This window comes from Lipophrys pholis (assembly GCF_963383615.2).
Source record: "Lipophrys pholis genome assembly, chromosome: 14".
Taxonomy (NCBI): domain Eukaryota; kingdom Metazoa; phylum Chordata; class Actinopteri; order Blenniiformes; family Blenniidae; genus Lipophrys; species Lipophrys pholis.
This window is the reverse complement of record NC_137633.1, coordinates 7356747-7379199: the sequence shown is the minus strand read 5'-3', so window position 1 is coordinate 7379199 and position 22453 is coordinate 7356747. Positions and strand designations below refer to the sequence as shown.

Below are 22453 nucleotides of genomic sequence, written 5' to 3'. Positions count from 1 at the left end.
TGGCTGTTGGTGTGTTGCTAGTAGGTGTTCACTGGTCAATGATTTTCTTTTGTTCCAGGGATCCTTTCCACATTGAATCATCAGCTTCCAGTCAGATAATCCTTCTGCTGGGTAAGCTTGTAAGTAAACTTATAACTGGACATCAGCTGGTTCCAGATATTAGAGCAATGCCGCCAATCAAACTGATTTCCTGCTTCAGGTTCAAGGCTTCAGGTTCCTTTTTATCCATGGTCACAAAACTTAGAGAGACAATGATGAAGGCACAAGAGTTTTATCAAGCCGACTGCAAAGGACCCAAACAAATACTGAGACTATAAGCTATACGAGCTGTGCTTATCAAAGATAAGCAACAATAACGCCCAAACAGATAAAAAGATAGATTAATGTGTTACCTGAATGAAACATCGACTCTACTAAACTGCCTTTACAGAGAGAGACAGGCACATCCCTGTGACGGTGTACCCCCAACAGACACCACCTAGTCACTGACCACTTCTGTCCTGGAAGGCCTGATACAAATCACGAAGGGGGTCCAGACAAATTTGAGTTATTAATTTCTTCAAAACACAAAAATATTATGTAAACTTGTTGCCTTAGAAAAATTAAGTGAAGTCAACTTGTTATATGGGTTGACAGTGCCCAAGCCTGTAGGTGAAGCAACAAAAGGACAGAGATTTTGTTTCCACTGGCTGAGGAATAAAATCCAACCTTGTAGTCAAAAATCAAAAAAGGAAATGTGCAAAAATGTCAACAAAACACAAGGTACTCATTTGCAATTCTCTAAAAAAATGCATTTTATTCAGAATAAATATAAAATATCAGAAGTTGGAATTCAAATTTCAGTGAAGAAAATTGCAATCGACTGTGCGATATACAGCACTCCACCAACCCGAGTTGGATAAAGTGGTACAGAAGATATAAACATTCAACAAAGACTCATAAGCACATGAGAGCAGGGCAAAAGTCACAAGGCAGAGAGTTTTAGGGAAATGAATTATAACTAATTATAAGTTCATGTTTGACAATGTGACAGGAAATCAAACGGTGCAAAACATATTGCAAACAGTGAAAAAAAACTAAAAACTTCTCCCTGCTTTGTGGAACTTATTTCACTGGCTGTTTACGATTAGATGCATGCACATGCGCATTGCAGATGAAAAATTTATTTCACACGAGTTGGAATTCACAAGTTTTTTTCTGCTGGGGCGACCTCCAAAAATAACTGGAGAAACATTGTCACCTTGTTTAACAGTCCTGGGCAGACCTTGTAATGTATGAAGGGGATGTAGATAATCCCCCCGCTTAAGATGAATAAAGTCACATACAGGTATTCAATCTGAGGACTGTCGACAATAGGCGCCAGCACAAGGAAGATTGCAGCTATCAGGACCAAAATGGGGATTAGAATGGGAACCTGTGGAGAGAGGAATAGGTAGAAATGATAATGAGGTAAAGACAAGATAAAATCTGGAGAAAAAAAAAAGCTTGACACTAACCTTGTAGGGCCTGGGAAGCTCCGGCTTCTTGATTTTGAGGTAGATCAGTCCAGACAAGGTGATGCCATAGAAAAACCAGGCGGTGAAACTGACAACAACGGAAAAAGAAAAAGTGAGAAAAACACAGACGACTGCACTCCGCAGAGTAGGACCACACCTTCAAGTGTTACCTGAAGTAGTTGACGATGCTCTGAAAGTCTCCGGGGATCAGCACAATCAAAGACACCATGGTGGTGAAGATCAGTGCAGGGGACGGCGTCAGTCTGTGGACGTGAGCCATGGCCAGAATATCTGGCTACAAAACAAACAGGGATGAGAGACAGCACTGCAACCTAATTGTCAACATTTTTAGAAAGGTGAAAGACTGTTACCATGTGTCCTTCCCTGGCAGCAACAAAGCACACACGGCCCCCGCTGAAGAACGTTCCATTCAGTGAACCGAACGCTGACAAGGCCGCGGCCAGGGACATGATCCAGCCCCAACTGCCTAACACCTTATTCCTATTAAAAAAAAACAAAGTAAACACTGAATGTCTTCAGAGGCAGCAGCAACTTGTTCGTAGCCTAGTGGAATCTAAGCTGATGATTTACAATCAGCAGACTTTTTTTTTTTTTTAAAGGAAGAGATCACTAAACTGTGTGGCAGGTTGGTAACAGGAGGTCAGATGTGAGAGGGTACTGCCAAGAAGTCTGCAGAAAAGCGGCTGAGTCTATAAAAAAAACACACCTGAGTGAGAGCATCTGAAGCCAGCATTTGCTTGGTGTCTTAATCGATAAGTTCACTTCTAAGACATTTCAAAAATGTGTCATCTTAAAGTGAATCTTAAGTATTTACTTTAGCTCAGTTTTAGATTTGCTAAATAATATCTGAAATGTATGGTTTTTTTTAGACTCTTGATTTATATGCCAAGCACCTGCACGTCTCCAACTGGGGAAGGAGACGGTTCTAGTCTGGCAAGGTATATTATCTTTGGTACATTGCTTTATATGCTTTTGGGGAAGTTCTGTTTTGTATATGCAAGTAACTTTTACTATAAGGCAGAGTTACAAAGCAATTACTGGTCCTTCTGTATTCAAACTGTTGAGTTTCAAAGAAATATATTGATTATTTGTAAGACCATAAATGCTACAGGCCTAATTCTGCTATTTCCCCTAAGATGATGGAGGAGCTTGATTAAATGTCTAAGAATAAACATTTGATTGCAGCATCACAAATAGTAACAAATGCACGTGGGCATCAAGGTGAGACATTTTCTTACCCCCAGGTAACTGCTACTGCCGTGGAGGACATGAGCTCTCTGGGTGTCATCACGGTCAAATAGCTCACATTCACCAGCAGATACAGGCCAGTCACCAGAGAAATGGCGATCACAACTGCACGGGGAAGGTTCACCTGTGCCAAGTTAAACAAACAAAAACACATATTGTTTCATGATCTGGGCAAACAATTTGCTGGAGGGATATTTGTACTGTTGATGCTGGTTTAACTTTTAGCCCTGTAAACAAATGAGTATCACTCGGAGGTGGAAAAACATCATCAGGACTAAAAGTGGAGCGCTCCACTGGTTTCAATCTTATTTATCAGACAGGATCCACTTTGTTCATGCTAATGATAACCCTTCAATTTAGACTAAAGTTAAACGTGGAGTTCCACAGGGTTCCTGCTGAGATATACTCTTTACATTGTACATGATTGCTCGATTGAATCCCATTGTTATGCAGATGACAAGAAATCTATATATCAAATTGGATAATACTAATCAAATTAAAGCTTTTCTATTTAATAAAGCTTTAAGTCAGGGCTGGTTCAGGACACCCCGGACCATTTTAGAGTCAAACTGCTAAAGCTTGGGTTAAGACTGTTGAGAGACCTACAGTGTTTCACTATTACATATCACTAACATCCTGTAGTCGGTGCTCTTGCTCTCTTGGTCTCTCTCTCTCTACCTCCCTGCAGGAACTCTGACAGTGGAACTGGAAGCTGGTAGTCTGACCCTCCAGACTCCATCAAGTCTGCAGCGAGTGGATTTATGTGTGTTTGCTTGTTGTTCTCTGTCTCTGTCCTATCTATTTTCTTCCCCTAACCGCAACTGGTACAGCAAAAAGCCGTCACCTGTGAACCTGCTTCTGCAAAGGTAGCTTCCTGTTTAATAGTGAAGTTTTCCTTCACTGGTTTATTCTATAGCAGAGTATTGCATTGAAGAGTTCTTTATATAACCCTGTCTTTTGAAGACTATTATTAAAAAAATTTGTCAAAGCTATCAAACAGATTTTTAGAGTGTACAATATATCCTTGATGTGGAACGTTTTCATTCTTTTTCCAAACTTTGAAATTTATCCACCATGCAGTCACTTGACCTCTGACAGCGATCTGAACATTCAAGACGAGCACATTATTAAGATAGGACCTCAAGCATACTTTACAATTTAAATCGCTATCATTGCAGGGCGTCTGCCTTAAGGGTGAGATGTAAGAGGCATGAACGTGTTCAGCATGCTAATGTAAAATCCACCAGTTTAAAGAATAAGAGTATTAACGTGGAAATAGGTGGCAAACATTGTCCAAACCAGCAGACTGACTTGGGGACTTTCACATGTAACTGGGGAAACACAAATCCCAGGTCCAATGGTACTTTAAAAATTAATTTTTGTACCATTTTATCCAAACTTTATCCAAGACTGTAGGGCGCTCGAGTTAATCCTAGTCAACAATGGGTGAAAATAAAGTCACATCAGTAACCGAATTCTTAGACTTCATGGGCTTCAGGTTAACTACCGTATTTTCACGACTATAAGGCGCACATAAAAGTCTTAGATTTTCTTCAAAATGTGCGGCGCGCCCTATGGTGCAGTGCGCTCTATGTGTGTGTTGTTGTTGTAAAGCGGACGTAGTAGTGAACACCATGAGAACGTTAAAGGGGGAAGTGTGGGCGTGGATTGTATATAAATGAACGGGTATGTGCGTTATGCAGAACATCGTTGTTTTAACAACCCTGAAAATGGCGAAGAGACACGCTTATGAAGCACAGTTTAAACTGAAGGCCATCAGCTACGCGGAGGAACATGGAAATCGTGCAGCCGCTAGAGAATTTAAGATTAATGAATCGATGGTTCGCAAGTGGAGGAAGCTGGAAAACGAGCTCCGACAGGTGAAGAAGACGCAGCTGAGTTTCCGCGGACATAAGGCGAGGTGGCCCGAGTTGGAGGAAAGACTCGAGCAGTGGATCATCGCACAAAGAACGAGTGGGAGAAGCGTTTCGACGGTCACCATTCGACTAAAAGCAGTAACGCTAGCAGAAGAAATGAAAATTGAACATTTCCGCTGGACATCGGTGTGAACCGGCCATTCAAAGTAAGGCTGCGAGCGGCGTGGGAGCGATGGATGACCGATGGAGACCACAGTTTCACTAAGAGTGGAAGGCAGCGCCGGGCGAGTTATGCCACAATTTGCAAATGGATTGTAGATGCTTGGGCTAGCGTGTCTGCTGGCACTGTTGTTCGAGCTTTCGCAAAAGCCGGCATCATTTCCAAGGAGCCGCACGGCACGGAAAGTGACTCTGACAGTGAAGAAAATGAACCTGGTATGTTTGATGGAGATTTAGCGCAGCTGTTCAATTCAGAAACAGAGGACGAGGAGTTCGATGGGTTTGATTGATGACGATTACAGGTAAAAAAAATGTTAGTACTTTGTAATCAATACTTAAATAAAGCACAACCAAACTCAGTTTTGCTCCCGCTCTATTTTTAAATACGCACACTTGTATGCTTGTGTGCGTGTGTTGTTGTAATGCGGACACCATGAGAACGTTAAAGGGGGAAGTGTGGGCATGGAACCCGCGCCCTATGAGCAGGTGCGCCTTATGTGTGTGTTAAATGCAGTAATGGCACACATAACTGAGACTGCGCCTTTTAGTACGGTGCGCCTTTTGGTCGTGAAAATACGAAAAAACAATTTCTTTCACATTTTTGCTCGACCAAATCACCACATCAAAAATGCATTTAATGCAAAACCTTTTCAGTGGAAAACTGGTATATGATCAGTTTGCTGCTGCAGTGCAGCGACCAGGGAACTGTTGGAGGTCAAGCACCTTTCTCAGGGACTAAGAGTGATATGTCAGAAGTGGGTTAACAACCAGCAAAATGCTTCTCTAATCTACCACAGCTTATGGCAGTGAAGATAACACTCAAGGTACTGATCCAAAAGTCTATTTTGAGTTCTTTTTGTTGTGATATATTGAATCAGTTGAACCTTTTTTTTTTTTTTTTTTTAATGGAGCCATGTGACTAACTAAGAGGTAAAAATATACAATACTGGAAGTGTTCGTATCTCTGTGACACCTGAAGACAATCTCGGAACACAATCCACTGCTGATTACCCGGGGTCAATAGGCAAACTTTGGTTGTTGCAGTGTTGCTTTTAAGTGTCCACTGGTCAATGATTTTCTTTTGTTCCAGGGATCCTTTCTACATTGAATCACTTATGAAATATTTGACTTAGTCAGATAATTTGTTTTGCCGGGCACGCTTGTAAGAAGGATTACAACTGGAGATTGGCTGGCTCGAATCCCACCGTAGGTGCTTAACCCCATAACTAATCAGCTTGGGTAAGGAAGGGCATGAACAGAAATAATCTCTTCATAAATGATCTAAAACACTACAAGATCAAATTTGTTTATTTGTTTCTTTGGATGGAAAACATATTGATGAGCCATAAAGTTTGATGTTTCAGAAGGAAAACTTTGGCTGTTGGTGTGTTGCTAGTAGGTGTTCACTGGTCAATGATTTTCTTTTGTTCCAGGGGTCCTTTCCACATTGAATCATCAGCTTCCAGTCAGATAATCCTTCTGCTGGGTAAGCATGTAAGTAAACTTATAACTGAACATCAGCTGGTTCGAATCCCACTGTAGGTGTTTAACCCCATAACTACTCAGCTTGGGTAAGGAAGGGCATGAGCAGAAATAATGTCTTCATAAATGATCTAAGATACTACAAAATCTCAGAAGCCAAGACATTGGAATCCACCAGAACTTAAGTATTGACTAAAGCTTCCAAACAAGTCGAGTGGAAGTATACAGTATTATTCATTAAAATGTGAGCCTGAATACAAGATGATTGGTGTATTTGAAAACTATATTACCTAGAGCTTCTTATCATGTGTAATTCCGATCCTTACCTCAGGTCTTTGTAGTTCCTCAATCACGTTGTTCAAGTTGTACCAGCCACTATAGGACCAGAGTCCTTGAAAGAAAGCCATTCCAAATGTGCTCAAAGAGAATTGAGTGCCAGTAAAAGCATTCTCAACTTTCAAGTTCTCCACTATCATAGCTGTGCTCTGTGTCATCTTCACCAATCCTCCAACGACAATGAGTATCAATGCCAACACTTTGGCCACCAAGAAGATGACCTGAATTCTGATTGCAAGTCGCACATTCAAGACATTAATGATGGAGACAAGCAGGATGGTGAAGGCTGCAGCACATTTAACTACCAGCGGAGGAGGCGAGCATTCGGAGTAAAACGGTGCTGCAACATACTCTGCAATGCTCATGGCCATCCCTGCAGCACCGAGAGGCTTTACAACCAGCACGAACGTGAACGCCGCAAAGAAAGCAGGGCACGGACCGTAGATTCTCAGTATGTAGACGAAGTCCCCACCAGATTCGGGGATGACTGTGCCAAGCTCGGCATAAGAGAGAGCGGCCAACATGGACATGACTCCTGAGAAAGTCCAAATCAGAAGACTGGCTCCAGGACTTCCCACGTAGGACAGAACAAACTGTGGCGACATGAAAATACCAGATCCAATCATTGTTCCAGATATTAGAGCAATGCCGCCAATCAAACTGATTTCCCGCTTCAGGTTCAAGGCTTCAGGTTCCTTTTTATCCATGGTCACAAAACTTAGAGAGACAATGATGAAGGCACAAGAGTTTTATCAAGCCGACTGCAAAGGACCCAAACAAATACTGAGACTATAAGCTGTACGAGCTGTGCTTATCAAAGATAAGCAACAATAACGCCCAAACTGACATAAAGATAGATTAATGTGTTACCTGAATGAAACATCGACTTTACTAAACTGCCTTTATAGGTTCAGAGGAGAGAATCAAAGAATTCAAGAAACCCCTTTTATAGAAAAATAAAATCCTTCCTTGAAAATGAATATAAAAAGTCACACTTGCTTTTACTCAAACCGAGTATTATTTTTTAGATGAGAGCTTAGTAAAAGGGGATCTCCCCTGTTGGCTCGCGTCTCCCCTCCGAGACGCAGCCTCACGGTCCCCCCGGTGTGTGCGTGTAAGTGTGTATTGATACCTAAACGTGATAACAAACTGCTGCTGCAATATTGTGAGATGTTGTGCATTCAATTACTCCTTCAATAGTCTGTTATTTTCTTCACATTAGAAGGTCTTCTTGTTAGCAGCTGTTATCTATAGACAGTTAACAAGCTTATTTTCACACCACCTGATTAAATGTCAAGTAGACTTACAGTATATGGTGCATTTTCACATCTTCAGCAGTGTCAACATGCTCTCAGTGGTATTTCGTAAGTAGTTTGATCATAGACCTCATGACCTTTGATTTGCCTCTATGTGTGGAGATATTCTTAATTTTGAACCTCAACCTGAATAGTGTAAATCACTCCAAAAGCCACCGTTTACACCATCATGATTGGGGATGGGAGTTAAAATAGTTGACTCTCAATCATAAATATCAATCACATTGGTATAATCTATGTATAGTTGCAATGAAAAATCTTACTTCTGGATGCTTCAGCTCTTCAGTTAAAAAATTCAGTGTTCCAGCCATCATAGGACCACAGTCCTTGATAGAAAGCAATTCCAACTGAGCTGACATCAGAATTAGATCCCTCAAATGCGTTTTGAAAGTTTGCTGTGCTGCCCTGAACAAGCATCACGATGCCTCCCAGTATGATCACTCCCATGGTGAGCAGTTTGACTACCATGGTAATGACCTGGATGGCAGTTGCCATGCGAACGCTCAGGGAGTTGACCAAGGCCAGCACTAAGATGCTTCCTGCAGCAATGCATTTCAGTACCAGCGGTGGGACTGCACAGCCGTCATAAAAGGGGGCCACGACATACTCTGCGAAACTCAGAGCGATTCCCGTCGCACTGGCAGGCCTCATGACCATGACGAAGCTGAAGACATACATGAATGCCATCACTGTCTTTGTTGTCCGCAGCATGTAAATGTACTCGGCCCCGGACTCTGGGATAACAGTGCCAAGCTCGACGTAGCAGAGTCCTCCAAGCATGGCCAGCAACCCACAGCTGGCCCATATCAGAAGGCTGGACCCAGGGCTGCCGCTGGCGGATAGGACATACTGAGGAGAAATGAAGATGCCAGATCCCATCATGGTTCCGCCGATGAATGAGATAGCTGCTATGAGGCCCACTTCCCTCTTCAGGTTGACTCTCTGTAACTTTCCATGGCCATAGAGCTGCGGCCGCTGGATTCAACCTGGGCGCTGATCATGCTGAGATCTCAGTGGATATCAAGTGCCAAGTGTTGAGTAACATTGTCAAAAGCCAGGAGGTCAAATGGCTATTTATACAACCACGGAGGGGAGTGGCAAGACCATGTTGTGACCATGAGATGTTAAATGCCATCCTTTTATGGCTGTAGGCCAAATTATCAGTGTCCTTTAAGGGGCCGATGCCAGTAAAGCCGCAGTTGGGCTTCAGTGGCTTGGTGATGCACCTTTCTGGATAATCTGTTAAGCATGCAAGGTGAAGTAGTCATTATGTTTAGCTGACATTTAGCTTTTTAAACAGTGTTTAGAATGACATAATCATAGTGCATTAACTACAAAACAAAAAAACTCCCACTTACCTCTGGGCGCTTCAACTCTTCAGTCACATAATTGAGATTGTTCCAGCCATCATATGACCAAAGTCCCTGGTAAAAAGCAATGCCAATTGCACCGATACCCACGTTTGTGTTTTCGAAAGAGTCTTCGAAGCTTTCAGTGTGGCCTCTGATAAGCATGACCACGCCTCCTGTTATGATGACTATCAGGGCCAGAACCTTGGCCACCATAAAAAACACCTGGACTGACATGGCGAAGCGAACATTCAGACAATTTACGACGGCGAGTGTTAGGATTGCAGCTGCAGCCACACACTTCACCAGCACCACTGGAGGCGGGCAGTCTTGATAGAAGGGAGCTACGACGTACTGGGCAAAGCTAAGAGAAATGCCCACAATTCCAGCAGGTCGAACGAACAGCACAGAACTGAAGATCAGCATGAAGGCAGGGATTGGACCGAAAGTTCTGAAGATGTAGACGTACTCTCCACCCGATTCTCGGATCACCGTGCCCAGCTCGACATAGCAGAAAGACGCAAGGATCACCAGAAGCCCGGCACAGGCCCACACGACCAGGCTGGCTCCGGGGCTGCCAATAGTGCTGAGCACGGTCTGTGGGGACATGAAGATTCCCGAGCCGATCATTGTTCCACCGATGAGGGACACGGCTCCCACCAGCCCCACTTCCCGCTTCAAGTTGAGTTTCTGTGCCATGTCGTCCACCATCACCAGTGCAGTTACAGACCGACTGTCTGACACATAAACCAGAGAAAGGACAGTAATTCTGTGGCTAACGTCACTGTTGCATCAACTGAGAGAGGAGTTAATAATTACATAGGTGTTTCAGTCGTCATGTGCAGAACCAGTTTGCCTTGGTACCTTATCTTTTTTTGAAGGGTAGAAGGCGATCGCCCAATAAAATTTTAGTCTGTAAAATTAACTGCACCAGATAAACAGAGTGCGGGAATATCCTGTGTCCAGCAGGGCTTCTAAACACACTTCATACTCCACACAAGAAATTGTCAGATATTCTGTAGAGACTCATAAAGCATTTTTCAATGAAACTAATGATCATCATGCATATACAGAAGGTCCAAATTAAAGTTGAGATTACTATTCTCACAGTATGAGTCCTAATGGGTTGCCCGCTGTGTAGTGGATGGCTCTCTCGCCTCAGTGAGAAATTTGAGTTTTCTTCTGGGCTATTGGGCCTTTCTCTGTAAGTTTGCATGTTCTTGGTAAGCAGTCTTGGCTTGTTCTGTTTGCATTTGTGACTCTAAAATGAGAGAGAGAGGGAGAGAGAGAGACACGGTGATGGGCAGGACTTGGTCACTCCTGCTGCACTGAGCCAAGGACAAAAATTAGCAGTCTTTGTATTTCTTTTATTCCGACTGTGTCTAATCATTCTTAAGCGTTTTTGTAGATAGGGATAGGATTTTGTAATTGTCTGTATTTGCCCTGTAATGGATTAGTGACCCTGTGCAAGGTTGTATGCTGGTGATCAGGTGGAATCACTTTAAGTTGGATAATGTGGAATAGAGGATGGAATGGATGAAATTCTGTAACTGTAGATTAAAGGTTCTGTTCAGACTACTAAAATCACTACTGTCTGACCGTATCATTATCTTTGTACTCTAAGCTGTATAAACATGAGAGCCTATTGGATTTGAGAATATCAAGTGACGCATATTTGTGTAATGGAAGGGTTTGTCCAAAGGACATTAACACACTAGATAAAGATCTGGATAATTATTAGGCAGATTCTTATCCTCAAATTGACCGAAAGAGATGTGACTAACTCCGAACAGGTCACAAAGTGTAAGAAAACAAAAACCTTCCAGAGACGCAGTATGTTTAAAATTGCAAAGATATTGGGTCTTTTTGATGATCCATTATTCAAATACTGCATTTTTGGCTTGTATGAGCGATAAGCCGGAATTAAAACTGAAATCCTGATGATCCGGTTGTGTAGAATAAGCCTTGAAAATGTATGAAAGGTTTGTGTGTTTTCCAAGATATCAAAATAGTTTGAAATACTTAATAAGCTAAAATAAAGTAAAAAAAACTTTATTACTCTTTCAGCACATCATGAACATGTTTTGTGTTGCAGTATGAGCAAACCTAGCAACGACACATTAGGTTACAGATTTGTTTACAACATCTTATCAGAACTCTTATCTGCAGCCTTCATGATGAGCGTTTGATGGTCTGTTGTATTTTCTGAATGACATGACACAGTAAGTTTATCAGTTTCAAACGGGCAGTTATCCACTCCGCCGTCATCTACTCCAATGTATCCACAGTAAACGCGGTCTCAGTCCAATGGCCTGTCTTGTTTATAGGAGCTCATCAGGAGGTATTGTCCTCCCCTCCTGTAATAAAAAGGTGCACTGCCTTGCTGGAGTGCAGCATCTGCCCGGCTCGCTGCGCTCCGCTGACGGCGGCCAGTTTGTGAGCATCGTAGCGGGAGTAGAGGGCAGTGCAGGTCCAGCTGGCCTCTTCCCCCCGACCGCCCGAGGCCAGCATATTGCACATCTCGCTGTAGAAGTGAGGATAGGAGGGTAATCCGTAAAAGATCAGGTTCTGGATCCCTTTGATAGTGTACCTAAGAGAAACAAAGTCAGCGATCAGGATGAAACAAGGCTAGGAGGTTTGCATTAATGCACACGACAATACAAAAAAAGTGAATCAACGCCTGCATCATATAAAATTGTATATCCTCTGACAAGCTGCAGTTACGTTCAAAATCAGACTCACTTCCAACACATTATGACGCCGCGAGTAACAAGTACAACTTAGATTTCAGGTTTTTCCGTATCAAATATGATCAATATGTTGATTATTTTGTTTAACTTTACCACTCAGACTCCTGTGCTGTTCCTAATCCCAACCCTTTACAAGGACACCTGTACGTCTTTTATCTGTTTATGCTCATCCCCCTATCACAGCTGCTGATTTGTTAACAATTAGACTGGCAATAAAGCTCAAGTGTCTTTAAATCCCACACAATCATTACCACGAAAAGGCTCATCTTCAGCCTTTACTCAAGCGTGACCTTGTGGTTGGTCTTTACACCATCCGATTGCCAAACGTGCAGTAAAAATACTGAACCTCCCTCAGAAGTCAACGCGTCGTAAAGAACTGACCTCTTGTAGAAGTGGAAACGCTCCGTGAAGAGCAGGAAGGGTTTCTCTCCTTTCTGGAAGAAGTGCCTGGCTCGCGACACCTCAGACTTGCTGGAGTACTCGCAGATGCTGGCAAAGTTCATCTCCTCTCTCTTCATGTAGTTGCGTAGGCGCACGTAGTCGAAGTAGGACGGGATGTAGACGAGAGTGTGGGACATGACCGAGTCCCTGTACTGAGGCAACACTTTCTCTACGAAGAACTGAAACCTGCGGGCAGAACGGAGAGGAGCATGACAACTTAAACAAGGACAAAGTGTATGGATTGCTTCAAAATAAATACATAAGTAGTTTTAAAATGATTATAAAAGCAAAACATGGCTACGTCTACACATTGGCCATATGAAGCTACTTTTGTCCTCACATTCTCAAGTAAATCCTTCTCAAGCACATTCTGTATGTTCAGTACTTTCCTCATCTCGTCCAACCCAACTTTCAGCGGAAATGTTGCGAGCTCGTTTATTACTTTACTTACAATTTAGCGGTGGATAAAAAAAACATCAAGAGACGACAGTGTTGAATTTAAAACAATCACAGTGACTGAAGTTTGCACTGTTTTTTTTCTACAGATAAGGGATAAGATAAACCTTTGTTAGTCCCACAAGTGAGAAATTGCAGAGGATCAGAAATGAGGGTTTGGCTGGAGTAACTGTGCGAGCGACGTGACAGTATAGAGAGTGGCCACGGTGAGCACAGACTAAAACGTGCTGCAAGAGATGGAAAATGGCATTAAATGTATTTGAAGTTGCAGTTCCTGGTAAATAAAAGAACCAGTGCCAAATGCCCTTGACACACGCATGGGATTTTTGGCTGTTCCAGACAAAAGGTAACGATCGTGAGAAAATCGTGGCGATATCGTTGCTCTTGTCTCTAAATCGGTGGCCCTACGTCGCACTGTCAGACAGGTTCAAGGACGGCCGTTGTCATGGTCTTGCGACCGTTCATGTCTCGCTAGTTTCTTTTTTGTCGATGCATGGCGCACACTTATGATGATTTATCCGTGCGCAGTCACGTCGACCCGTGCAATCTGCACACACCCAACTTCATGTCGTGGGTTCATGTTGTACAGTCTGCCCAGCTGTGAACTGATATGATGGTTAAAATTGCTGGTTGGATGATAACCTGTAACAACACTTTTAAATGATGATGATTGAAAGGTGTAAAAATCAGGTCTTCCATTTGCAACTTGAATTTTCTCTTTTGATTTTTTCTTGCATATGAAAATACACAGCACACCCTGACATTTAAGTCAAACTCTGTCTATCACAGCGTGTGCGGACAAGGCTGCAGTTATCATTCATTTTTCCCACCAGTTAGCTTTAATGCGAATGCTACATAAGGAGTCGGTGTTGTGGTGTCTGTTTATTTTTACTAAAGCAGTGTGATTCCAGGTAAATAAATTACAAACAGTAAGTTTTATTGACAACTTAAGCTGATGTTTTCATGATGGACTAGACTGGACTTGACTGTTCGGGGGGCCAGTTCTGGCCGCTGGGCTGTAAATCTGTCCTGGGTTTAGCTTCTTGACTACTGAATGAGGAAGATGAAATAGTTGGAACTACACAAGTGCATCAATTGTGTTCTGGGAAGCCACCTACAGATTATGAGAATCTTACCGAGCATCTTGGTCCATGAAGCTGTCGGATGAGATCATCTGGAACACATGAGGCAGCTGAACCAGCACCTGACAGATGGAGCCTGTTTTCGGCACGTTCTTTGTGGTAACCTAATAAAAAAAAGTCAAATCACAGAGAAACACACATGCCTGAATCAATAAATGACAGTGAACTTATGTTTAATGTAGTGAGACACACAGCTGTTGGTTTGCAAAGTGGAGGTGAAGACATTTGATCACACTGAACACTCCCTCCCTCTGGTTCTCCAATTTAAATGTCACGAGATCCAGAGAGATATCAAACAGGTATCACCTAATCATCTCCTAACCTCCTGTGAACTCAAGAGGTCATGAAGCCGTCCTTATCTCACAACACTCAAGTTCCTCTGAATGGTCTTTCCTCAATCACAGCGCCACCTGCTGACGGGATAATACTGTCATTCTGTTATTTTAAAATGTCAATTCTCTATGTTAAGATCTTAGGTGTGTTAAACACACACGTGTTTGATAGTATATACACTGGCATCAAATCCGTGCGGAATAACAATGTAATTAAACAGATATCAAAGCTCACTATTACTTTGTGTGATATAAAATTATTCTTTTTTTTTCTGATCATCAAAGTCAAATTTATCTGTTGATTTCACAATGCATCTTTGCTTTAAGTCCATCAACCTTGCGTAGAATACTTGTTCCTTTATATTTCCATCCACAGTTTTGAAAATGATGTGAAAACAGTACCATTCCACTGTAGATGTGTGATTCAAAATAAACCTGTCATGCACGTTTCCTTTGTATTGATTGAATGTACTGGAATGATGGAACCAGAAGGGATATTAACAGAGACCTCCCAGGCCCACTGCACGACAGCAAAGACAAGCACATGCGTGGTAACTCTCGTTCAGGGATAAGAAGATAATCTGGCCTTTTCTCAGGTTCTTTGCAGTTTTTACTGCTTCCTTTATGTTCGTCTCCTTGTTTTGTTCTTGAGGCTGTTTTTCGTCGTTTTCTTTTTGTCCATTTCACTTGAAAATTATTTTCACTTGAAAACCTTGTTGTGTCAACAGGGAGGCCACATCTCTCTCGAAGCAGAAAGGAAACTATTGCTATTTAGCTCTTAATCCAAACATTGTGCCACGTAAGCTACATGCAGCTGAAGAAGCTGACCTGTCCTCGGTAGTTGGCGCAGTGCTTGGTCAGGATGTTGTTGATCTGGGGGTCCGGGATGGAGCTGAACACCAGCGTCTGCCTGTAGTGTTTGGCCCAGTTGTTCAGGTTCCACATCCGGACCCTGGAGAAGTCCACTCCGTGCGAGTCCAGAGGCTGCAGGTTCATGTGTGCCATCACATGCTGGTGGAGGATGAGATTTATGTATTGATCATTTTATTCAACTATTTAAAAGCTTATTTTCTATACAGTGCTGATGTAGAAAATAACTCACTTTAATTGAAAATATATATATTAAAAAAAAGGTGTATGAGAAGCTCTTCCTCCAAATGACAGATTGGATTAAATTTGTGCTTCCGTGTGTGTGTGTGTGTGTGTGTGTGTGTGTGTGTGTTCTTACCAGGACGTGCTCCCAGTTCTGCATGAGGAAGACGTCGGCCTGATCCACCACCAGCAGCTCGATAGAGGACAGGAAGTCATAGTCTCTGTTGTTCTCTCCTTCTGCTCCCAGCACGGTGCGAAGGCCCAGCGGAGACGCGATGATGATGTCCGAGGAGTAGAAGGGGGCGTAGAGGCGCATGCTGCTCCTCACAATGGAGACACCTGGCGAGGAGAGAGAGAATTATGAAGCACTTCATGTTCCAGCTGATTGTATTCGGGCGTACTTGAGTTTTATTTAGTTCTATTTCAATCATCAGCCCTTTGCTTATCTTTACCATCACCTTGTTCTCGCTTGATTGCTTTGACATGACACTCAACACTCAAAGTTTATATGATGGCGCCCCACTGTACCTATTCTGAAGTGATCGTCCACGTTGCCCGAGAAGATGGCGTGGTAATCGTCGGGTCTCTGCAGGTTGGTGGGCTTGTCGTCCGTCTCCTCTCCAAACTCTTCCTTGAACTTCTTCTTGTTGCCGACCATCATCTTCTTGCCTTTGGTCTCCAGCAGACTGATGAGAGTGTGGACGACATGCAGCGCGGCGCCCCGGAACGGAACGAGGATCAAGACCTGGTGCATCGATCACAATCATTAGAGCGGCTCGGCAGGCTCCTGGAAAAATTCAGCTGAAGCACTTAAGTAGTGACGCATGATGACATCAGATCACATTTAGAATCCTGCGGTGGACGATATAAAGGGATTCCTGCTACCGAGCATCAATCAGTATAACTGAAGATTGAATGAGACTAAATGCAGTTACGGCATCACTCACTGATCCTTTATGTCTTTCAGACAGTCAACTGCTGGACTGCTCAGTTCAAGGGGAATTGTGTTTTATTCAATCTGTCAGTGGTGCAAGAGAAAAGTCCACCTAAGGTTTGGAGGGACGTGCAGACATCTGAACATAAACAGAGAATCTGTGTCGAACAGAGCTGCTCAGTGTCTTCACAAAGTGTCCTATTAAAACTGACAATTTAGCTGACTGAGCATTATTCGGCTGGACGTTGCTCTGCTTTAAATTCAGGTGTTGGAGCCGAACGCTCAATTTGTTAGAAATTAAGGCCACAACCAAAAACAGATTATACAAACTGGGGCCTTTTCCCTTCGTTTCTTTGCTCTATTACAGGGAATTTGTATTTGAAAAATCCGACGTGTTTTATCTCACTTTGAGGACCAGAAAATTATTTCCTAAGTGAAGAGGAATTGCTACATATTACTGTAAAACGAGGTTTATTTTCAGACGAAAAGATGCACGTTGATTAATATTACAGACATGCAATTAGTCATTTTCATTCTATGAGCTTTAATAATTCTTATAAATCAATGTAGATGTGCTCAGTCAGAATTTGGCCCACTAGTGCCGAATAAGATTTATGGTAGGTTTACTGTAGAAACTCTTCTTTTGTGGTTTTCGTTGACCTGTGAAAATGTAATTATGACAACCTCAAAACACAGACTGGGCCAGCCTTGTTATCTCTGGCACCACCTAAATCAGCATAAAGAAAAAAGTGCAACAACAACAATGCACAAAAAAAAAAAAAAAGACATGTTAGGGGGTTACCTTGGGTCTGGTCAGTCCTTGGTCCCTGGGTTCGTCCTGCGGCTCAGCTCCAGCTTTAGCCTGTGTCTTCCGTTGTCTCAGCTGGGCATTGTGAGCCAGGACCTGGGAATTGGCCTTCAGCACATGGTTGAGAACATGAAGGCAGTATGTGCTGCGCACTTGCGGGCCCCGAGTAAGAGGACAAGTGTCAGTACAGTATAAGTCCTTGTATGAACCCATGAGGGCCAGCAGCTCCGTCTGGAGAGGGCTGATGTCTTTGGCTGCCCCGTTGGGACTGGCGGTCTGGTTCAGGTCCTTCCACCTGGTTTCCAGAAGTTTGTGAAAATGTGGGAGCTTTGCATCTTTGTGAGCACCAATGGGGCCAAACTTCTCCAGAGGACTGGTACAGAGAAGACTCCCCACTTTTGGCCACTGAATAAGGAAAAGAAGACAAACATTCATCGAGGATTTTTTTGATCAAACTATTTGGTAGGTAGGTATATGAATTTTTGTAAGTAATACCGAAATCTGGGTTTTGGATTTGCTGCCAGATGTTATCCTCTCCACGTCCTTGTCATCAAGCTCTGTGTTTAAGTGCTGTAAAAACGGGTCTGGGAGCAAAAGAGTGAAACATTCAAACCAACACATTTAGGAAAATCCTTTTAGTCGTTAGAGAAATGCTTTTTATTTTACTAACCTGAACAGTCTTTGTGTTCTGTTGGGTTTTCTGCTTCCTCATTGTCTCCATCACCCATGAAGTTGGTTTCCAGACAGAAGTCAGATTCATGCTCTTTATCAACAAATTCTTCATTTCCTGCTTCAGTCGGGCCCTCCTCCCCCTCCTTCTCTTCGCCTGCTTCCATCACAGCTTCATCTGCAGGTTTTTCATCCCCACCTCCACCGTCATCCTTGTTTTCAGCCTCAGCTCCATCGCTGGATTCGAGGGCTAAGAAAATGGCAAAACTACTCAGTCAAATGCAAAATACAAAATACAGCGACAGGAACACATGGCAGACCTTCATCAAAAAGCTCCTCTTCCTCCTCACTGCTTTCCTCCTCCTCCTCCTCCTCACTGTTGATGTTCTCAGTGGTTTGGCCGAGAGTTGACAGAAGTTTCTCATAGGCCGTTTTTTGCTGTGGTTCTTCCAATTCCTCATCTTCCTCTCCCAGCTCATAGGGAACTTTATCAGATCGTTCAGGGCTTGGTGGCTACAGAGTTTGAAGACACAACACCAACATCAAATGCCAGATGTACATGAACAAGTAGATCAATCCATCGGGGTGAAACTACACCCCTCACCTAAGATTACTACTTTTAGTGCCTTACTCACCAGTTCCACTATTTCAGTTCTTTGACGTTTTTCATTTACTCTGGAGAAACAAAACAAAGAGAAACAGAGTCAGACTGCATTTTTGTGTTGACATGCTTAAAGACACTTTATTAGTTACACCTATTCAACTGTTCATGAAAACAAATAGCGTTTCAACCAATCACAAGGCAGGTCAATGTAATTAGGCATGTAGACATGGTCAAGATGACCTGCTGAGATTAAAACCGAGGATCACAATGGGGAAGAAAGGTAAATTAAGGTCTGAATTTTTCAGAAGCAACTCATCAACAAGGATTTTTTCACACAACCATTTCAAGGGTTTAAAGAGAATAGTCTAAAAGCAGAAATATCCGGTGAGTCGTGGTTCTCTGGGAGATAATATCAAAGGTCAGAGAAGAATAGCCAGACTGGTTCCAGATGATAGAAAGGTTAAATAAAATAAAAATATACTGAAAGGTGACAGCAGCAGGGGACCACAAGAGAATGAAGCTAAAGTTTGCAGTCAATATGCAGAAAACTCTCCGAAGAACATGTCCAGCACTTTGTTGAATCTATGCCACTGCGAATGAAGACAGTTGTAAAAACAACATACCTGCTAATAACCCAATAAAGTGCTCAGTATATTCGCATTGTGCCTTTTTATGCTATTAGTCCATATGCCATTGATCATTATGGAGTTTAAATTACTGTCCATACGCTGACTCTTCAAACACGTTGTAAAATTAGTTCTACGCCACCTCAAAACAATGCACCGAACTCCGTAAGTAGATCATAATAAGCTTAAGCCAACAACACACTTTAAATCAGATGAATGGTCCACGTTTTATTTAGTTTAACGGACTGTCAAGCTAGCTGGCTAACATCAAAGTCGCCTATTTAATCTTTTTTAAAAAGCGCCGAGCTTGATGTAGCACTTACACATCGTGGAATGGATGCTCCTCTCCGAACTCCCTGAGGTGTTTCTTCTGTTTTTTGGATAATTTGGTGAAAAGCTGCTTGTTCTGTCTTCTTTTGCCCATGTTGACACTGTGATGCGGCTACACGTGTGGTAACTGAGCTTCTTCTTCGGTCCGTGCGTGCTGCATTCCGGGCAGCTCAGGCGGCTCAGTGCCCCCACCTGCCGGGGCGGCGGGGAATTGCTAATCAGCGCATATAACACAACGTAGATTAGAGGTCCGCAGCCTTTATATGTGGAGTGACAGCTTGGAACAACGACTAAAACGTCATTAAATCACAGTATGACACACAAGACAAAAATGTTTCCAACACACCTGAAATGTAATTCCAGTTATAAAAGCCTCAGGGCCACAGCAAGAAGCTCTTGGGTTCAAATACAGACCACTCTGAATAGGATATAAGTGGTATAGAACATGGATGGATAAAAGTCTCAACCAAGCACATTCTGAAGATAGTTTTCTCGTTGTTCACAAAAGGAGCTCACACAGTTTGCATGGATCCCATTTAAAAACACTGTTTTCATTCATTCATCCAAATCGTATTGTGAAAAAATAGGCACCTATAAACAGGCATATATTACCACACTACTACCATTACCACAACCAAGTGCAGGCTGAGACTATAACAAACAGAAATGTTTACTGTATTTCCACAATGAATCATTTGACATTTTAGAGAATATGCATGAATTCCATTTCGAAGCATTGCTTTCAGTAACTTCTTGAGAATCAGCACATCCAAAACTCAGTATTACATACAAAACATCCACATTACCATTTGAAAGATATGAGTGAAAAGTGTTAGATAATCTCCGTTCATTCACACCAAGGTTTTAAGGTGAAACCAGATTTTAGAGTGACTGTAAAAAGCTGCTTACGTCAATGAAGGGTAATTGTAATCCTCTGACAATGTGCACAAGAATAGAACAACAACACCAAATCAGCTGTTCCAATTCTAACCAGTTGAGCAACACCAAGGTGGCACTAAAGGTCACCTGAGGTCACCTGGTGGTTTCTGAGTAATTCATCTTTGGTGATGGCCCAGGGAGACCTCGAAGGTTTAGACACCAGGCCTGTATTCTAGCTGCTGTGTTACGACTAACCTTGATCAATTATTGAAGATGGCAATATCAATTTACTGTTTGCCTGTTTTAGCCGTTACCATGGCAATGGCTCATCTATTATTAACCATTTGGGTGTCTGGTTTTTGTACTGTGGGTATTTTCAGCTCATTTTGACACATCAGAGTCAGGATATTAATGATAACTGCACGCCACCATGGCTGAGGCTGAAAGAGTCCGTCTGGCCTGTCCGACTGGGATGTGAAACATGTGAGGCACTCTCGCATTTCCATGGAGGGGCCAAGAGTGAAACAGGAGAGAGAAAGGGTCGGGAAAACAGTCAGGTTCCGAGTAGCATCTGCCAACAGTGGCCGGGTCCTGGCGGAGGTGTTCAAGGATGAGAGGCTGGCTTGGTGCGGATCCGTTGCCGACTCGGTGGACTCTGACCGCACCAGCAGCCCGGAGGAGGAGAAGGGAAGCGGCTCGTTCCCCCCCAGCGAGGCCAACAGGCACCTGAACGGACTGGCCGTGGAGACGGCCGCAGACGGGAGCGGCTGCGAGCCAGATGACCTGCTTCTGTACGCCAGTGCCAAGAGAGAGGTGGTGTTCAGCAACAAGCGCGTCAACATCTGCAGCAAGAACGGGACCATCCGAGGAGTGAGGAACAAAGTGAGCGCGGGCCAAGTGCTTTTCAATAACCTCTCCAACATGTACTCAGTAAGTAAGAGTGTCGCTGATCCTTGTTATCTGCACTGTATCTTACTGTTTAACATAACGCATGTGTTTGAGATAGATTCATCAAAAATAGATTCAATTATGTATCAGCAAGGGCTTATGGGATCATAAAGACTATTAGAATGATTGAAAGAAATACAAACAGTAAATATATGTTAAAGGATTATGCAGAATTTCCCAACAGTATAAAACAGCTTTACTGTAGCATAGACGGTAAATTTAGCAGACGGCAAAAGATTAAAGGAGAAATTAGGCCTTGCAGAGAACAGCTCTACTGTAGTGTCTATAGTAAATAACTATAAATAACTGGATGGTGAGAAATGTTGTGGCTCCGACAGTAGAAAATGGTTTTAGTCATATCATATTTACTTATATAGTTATCATATCCTGTATAGATAACTGGGAATGTTAAATGATAATGGAAAATGTAGGGTAGCTACAGTAGAAAGCAGCTTTATCAAAGTGTACACAATAAACATAGTATACAAGCTAGATCATAGTTGAGTTCATATAAAACAGCTTAACTGGTGTATACAGACATAATTGCATATATCAGAGGGTTTGGGAAAGTTACTAGAGTAGGAAACAACTTTGCAATAGTACATAAAGAAAATAACAGGATAATGGGAAAACAGTGGCTCCGGTAAAAAAAACAAAAAACAGTATTCAGTAAATTACTGACGGGAACATTAAAACACAGGTTTATTGTATAATTTAAAACAAATGGCTGAATAATAAAGAAACAGAACAGTGGAAGCAACCAAACTATCAAATGAACCTACTGTGAGATTATTTAGATTATGTACCTGATGTATAACCTCATACTGCAAAAATAATGAAGCAGAGACTGTAGTGAGATTTCAATGCCGTCATAAAAATGTATCCTGCTCTTCTTTCAGGGATCCCATCGTCATCAGAAGAGGAGACCCTGGGAAAAGGAGTAAACTGTGAAAATTCACACGTTGCGATCAACGGGAAGAAATGAAGAAGACGACCCCGCGGTTTTATCTGCACCCACCGTCCTCACTTAATTTGCACGTTCTACTTATGGAGACAGGTTTATTCGTGGCACTGACACTCCTGTGATTTCACACACGC

At 42.6% G+C, this 22453-nt stretch overlaps 3 protein-coding genes across 4 annotated transcripts; all 3 read right to left on the bottom strand.

The window, feature by feature from the left end:
- Positions 1-772: 772 nt before the first annotated feature.
- LOC308119534 (b(0,+)-type amino acid transporter 1-like) lies at positions 773-10124 on the bottom strand. Its single transcript, XM_080479587.1, has 6 exons — positions 9354-10124; positions 2756-2889; positions 1868-1997; positions 1667-1791; positions 1497-1584; positions 773-1414 (listed from the first exon to the last, which is right to left on the bottom strand). Exons 1-6 carry the CDS (start codon positions 10053-10055, stop codon positions 1184-1186), a joined length of 1410 nt encoding a protein of 469 aa, XP_080335713.1. The 5' UTR covers positions 10056-10124; the 3' UTR covers positions 773-1183.
- On the bottom strand, positions 6634-7386 carry LOC308119649 (b(0,+)-type amino acid transporter 1-like; the record flags this gene model as incomplete). The annotated part of the gene is made up of 1 exon (XM_080479797.1): positions 6634-7386. One exon carries the CDS (start codon positions 7384-7386, stop codon positions 6634-6636), a length of 753 nt encoding a protein of 250 aa, XP_080335923.1.
- A 568-nt stretch (positions 10125-10692) lies between the features above and the next one.
- Positions 10693-19677, bottom strand: utp25 (UTP25 small subunit processor component). 2 transcript variants are annotated; one of them, XM_080479584.1, is made up of 13 exons: positions 19522-19677; positions 18604-18643; positions 18289-18481; positions 17970-18218; positions 17795-17883; positions 17294-17704; positions 16086-16302; positions 15694-15896; positions 15294-15476; positions 14128-14237; positions 12476-12721; positions 11863-11934; positions 11373-11820 (listed from the first exon to the last, which is right to left on the bottom strand). In XM_080479584.1, exons 1-13 carry the CDS (start codon positions 19620-19622, stop codon positions 11679-11681), a joined length of 2256 nt encoding a protein of 751 aa, XP_080335710.1. In that variant the 5' UTR covers positions 19623-19677; the 3' UTR covers positions 11373-11678. The 2 variants fall into 2 exon arrangements, with proteins under 2 accessions (XP_080335709.1, XP_080335710.1); XM_080479583.1 differs by having other exon boundaries at positions 10693-11934.
- Between the last annotated feature and the right edge of the window lie 2776 nt (positions 19678-22453).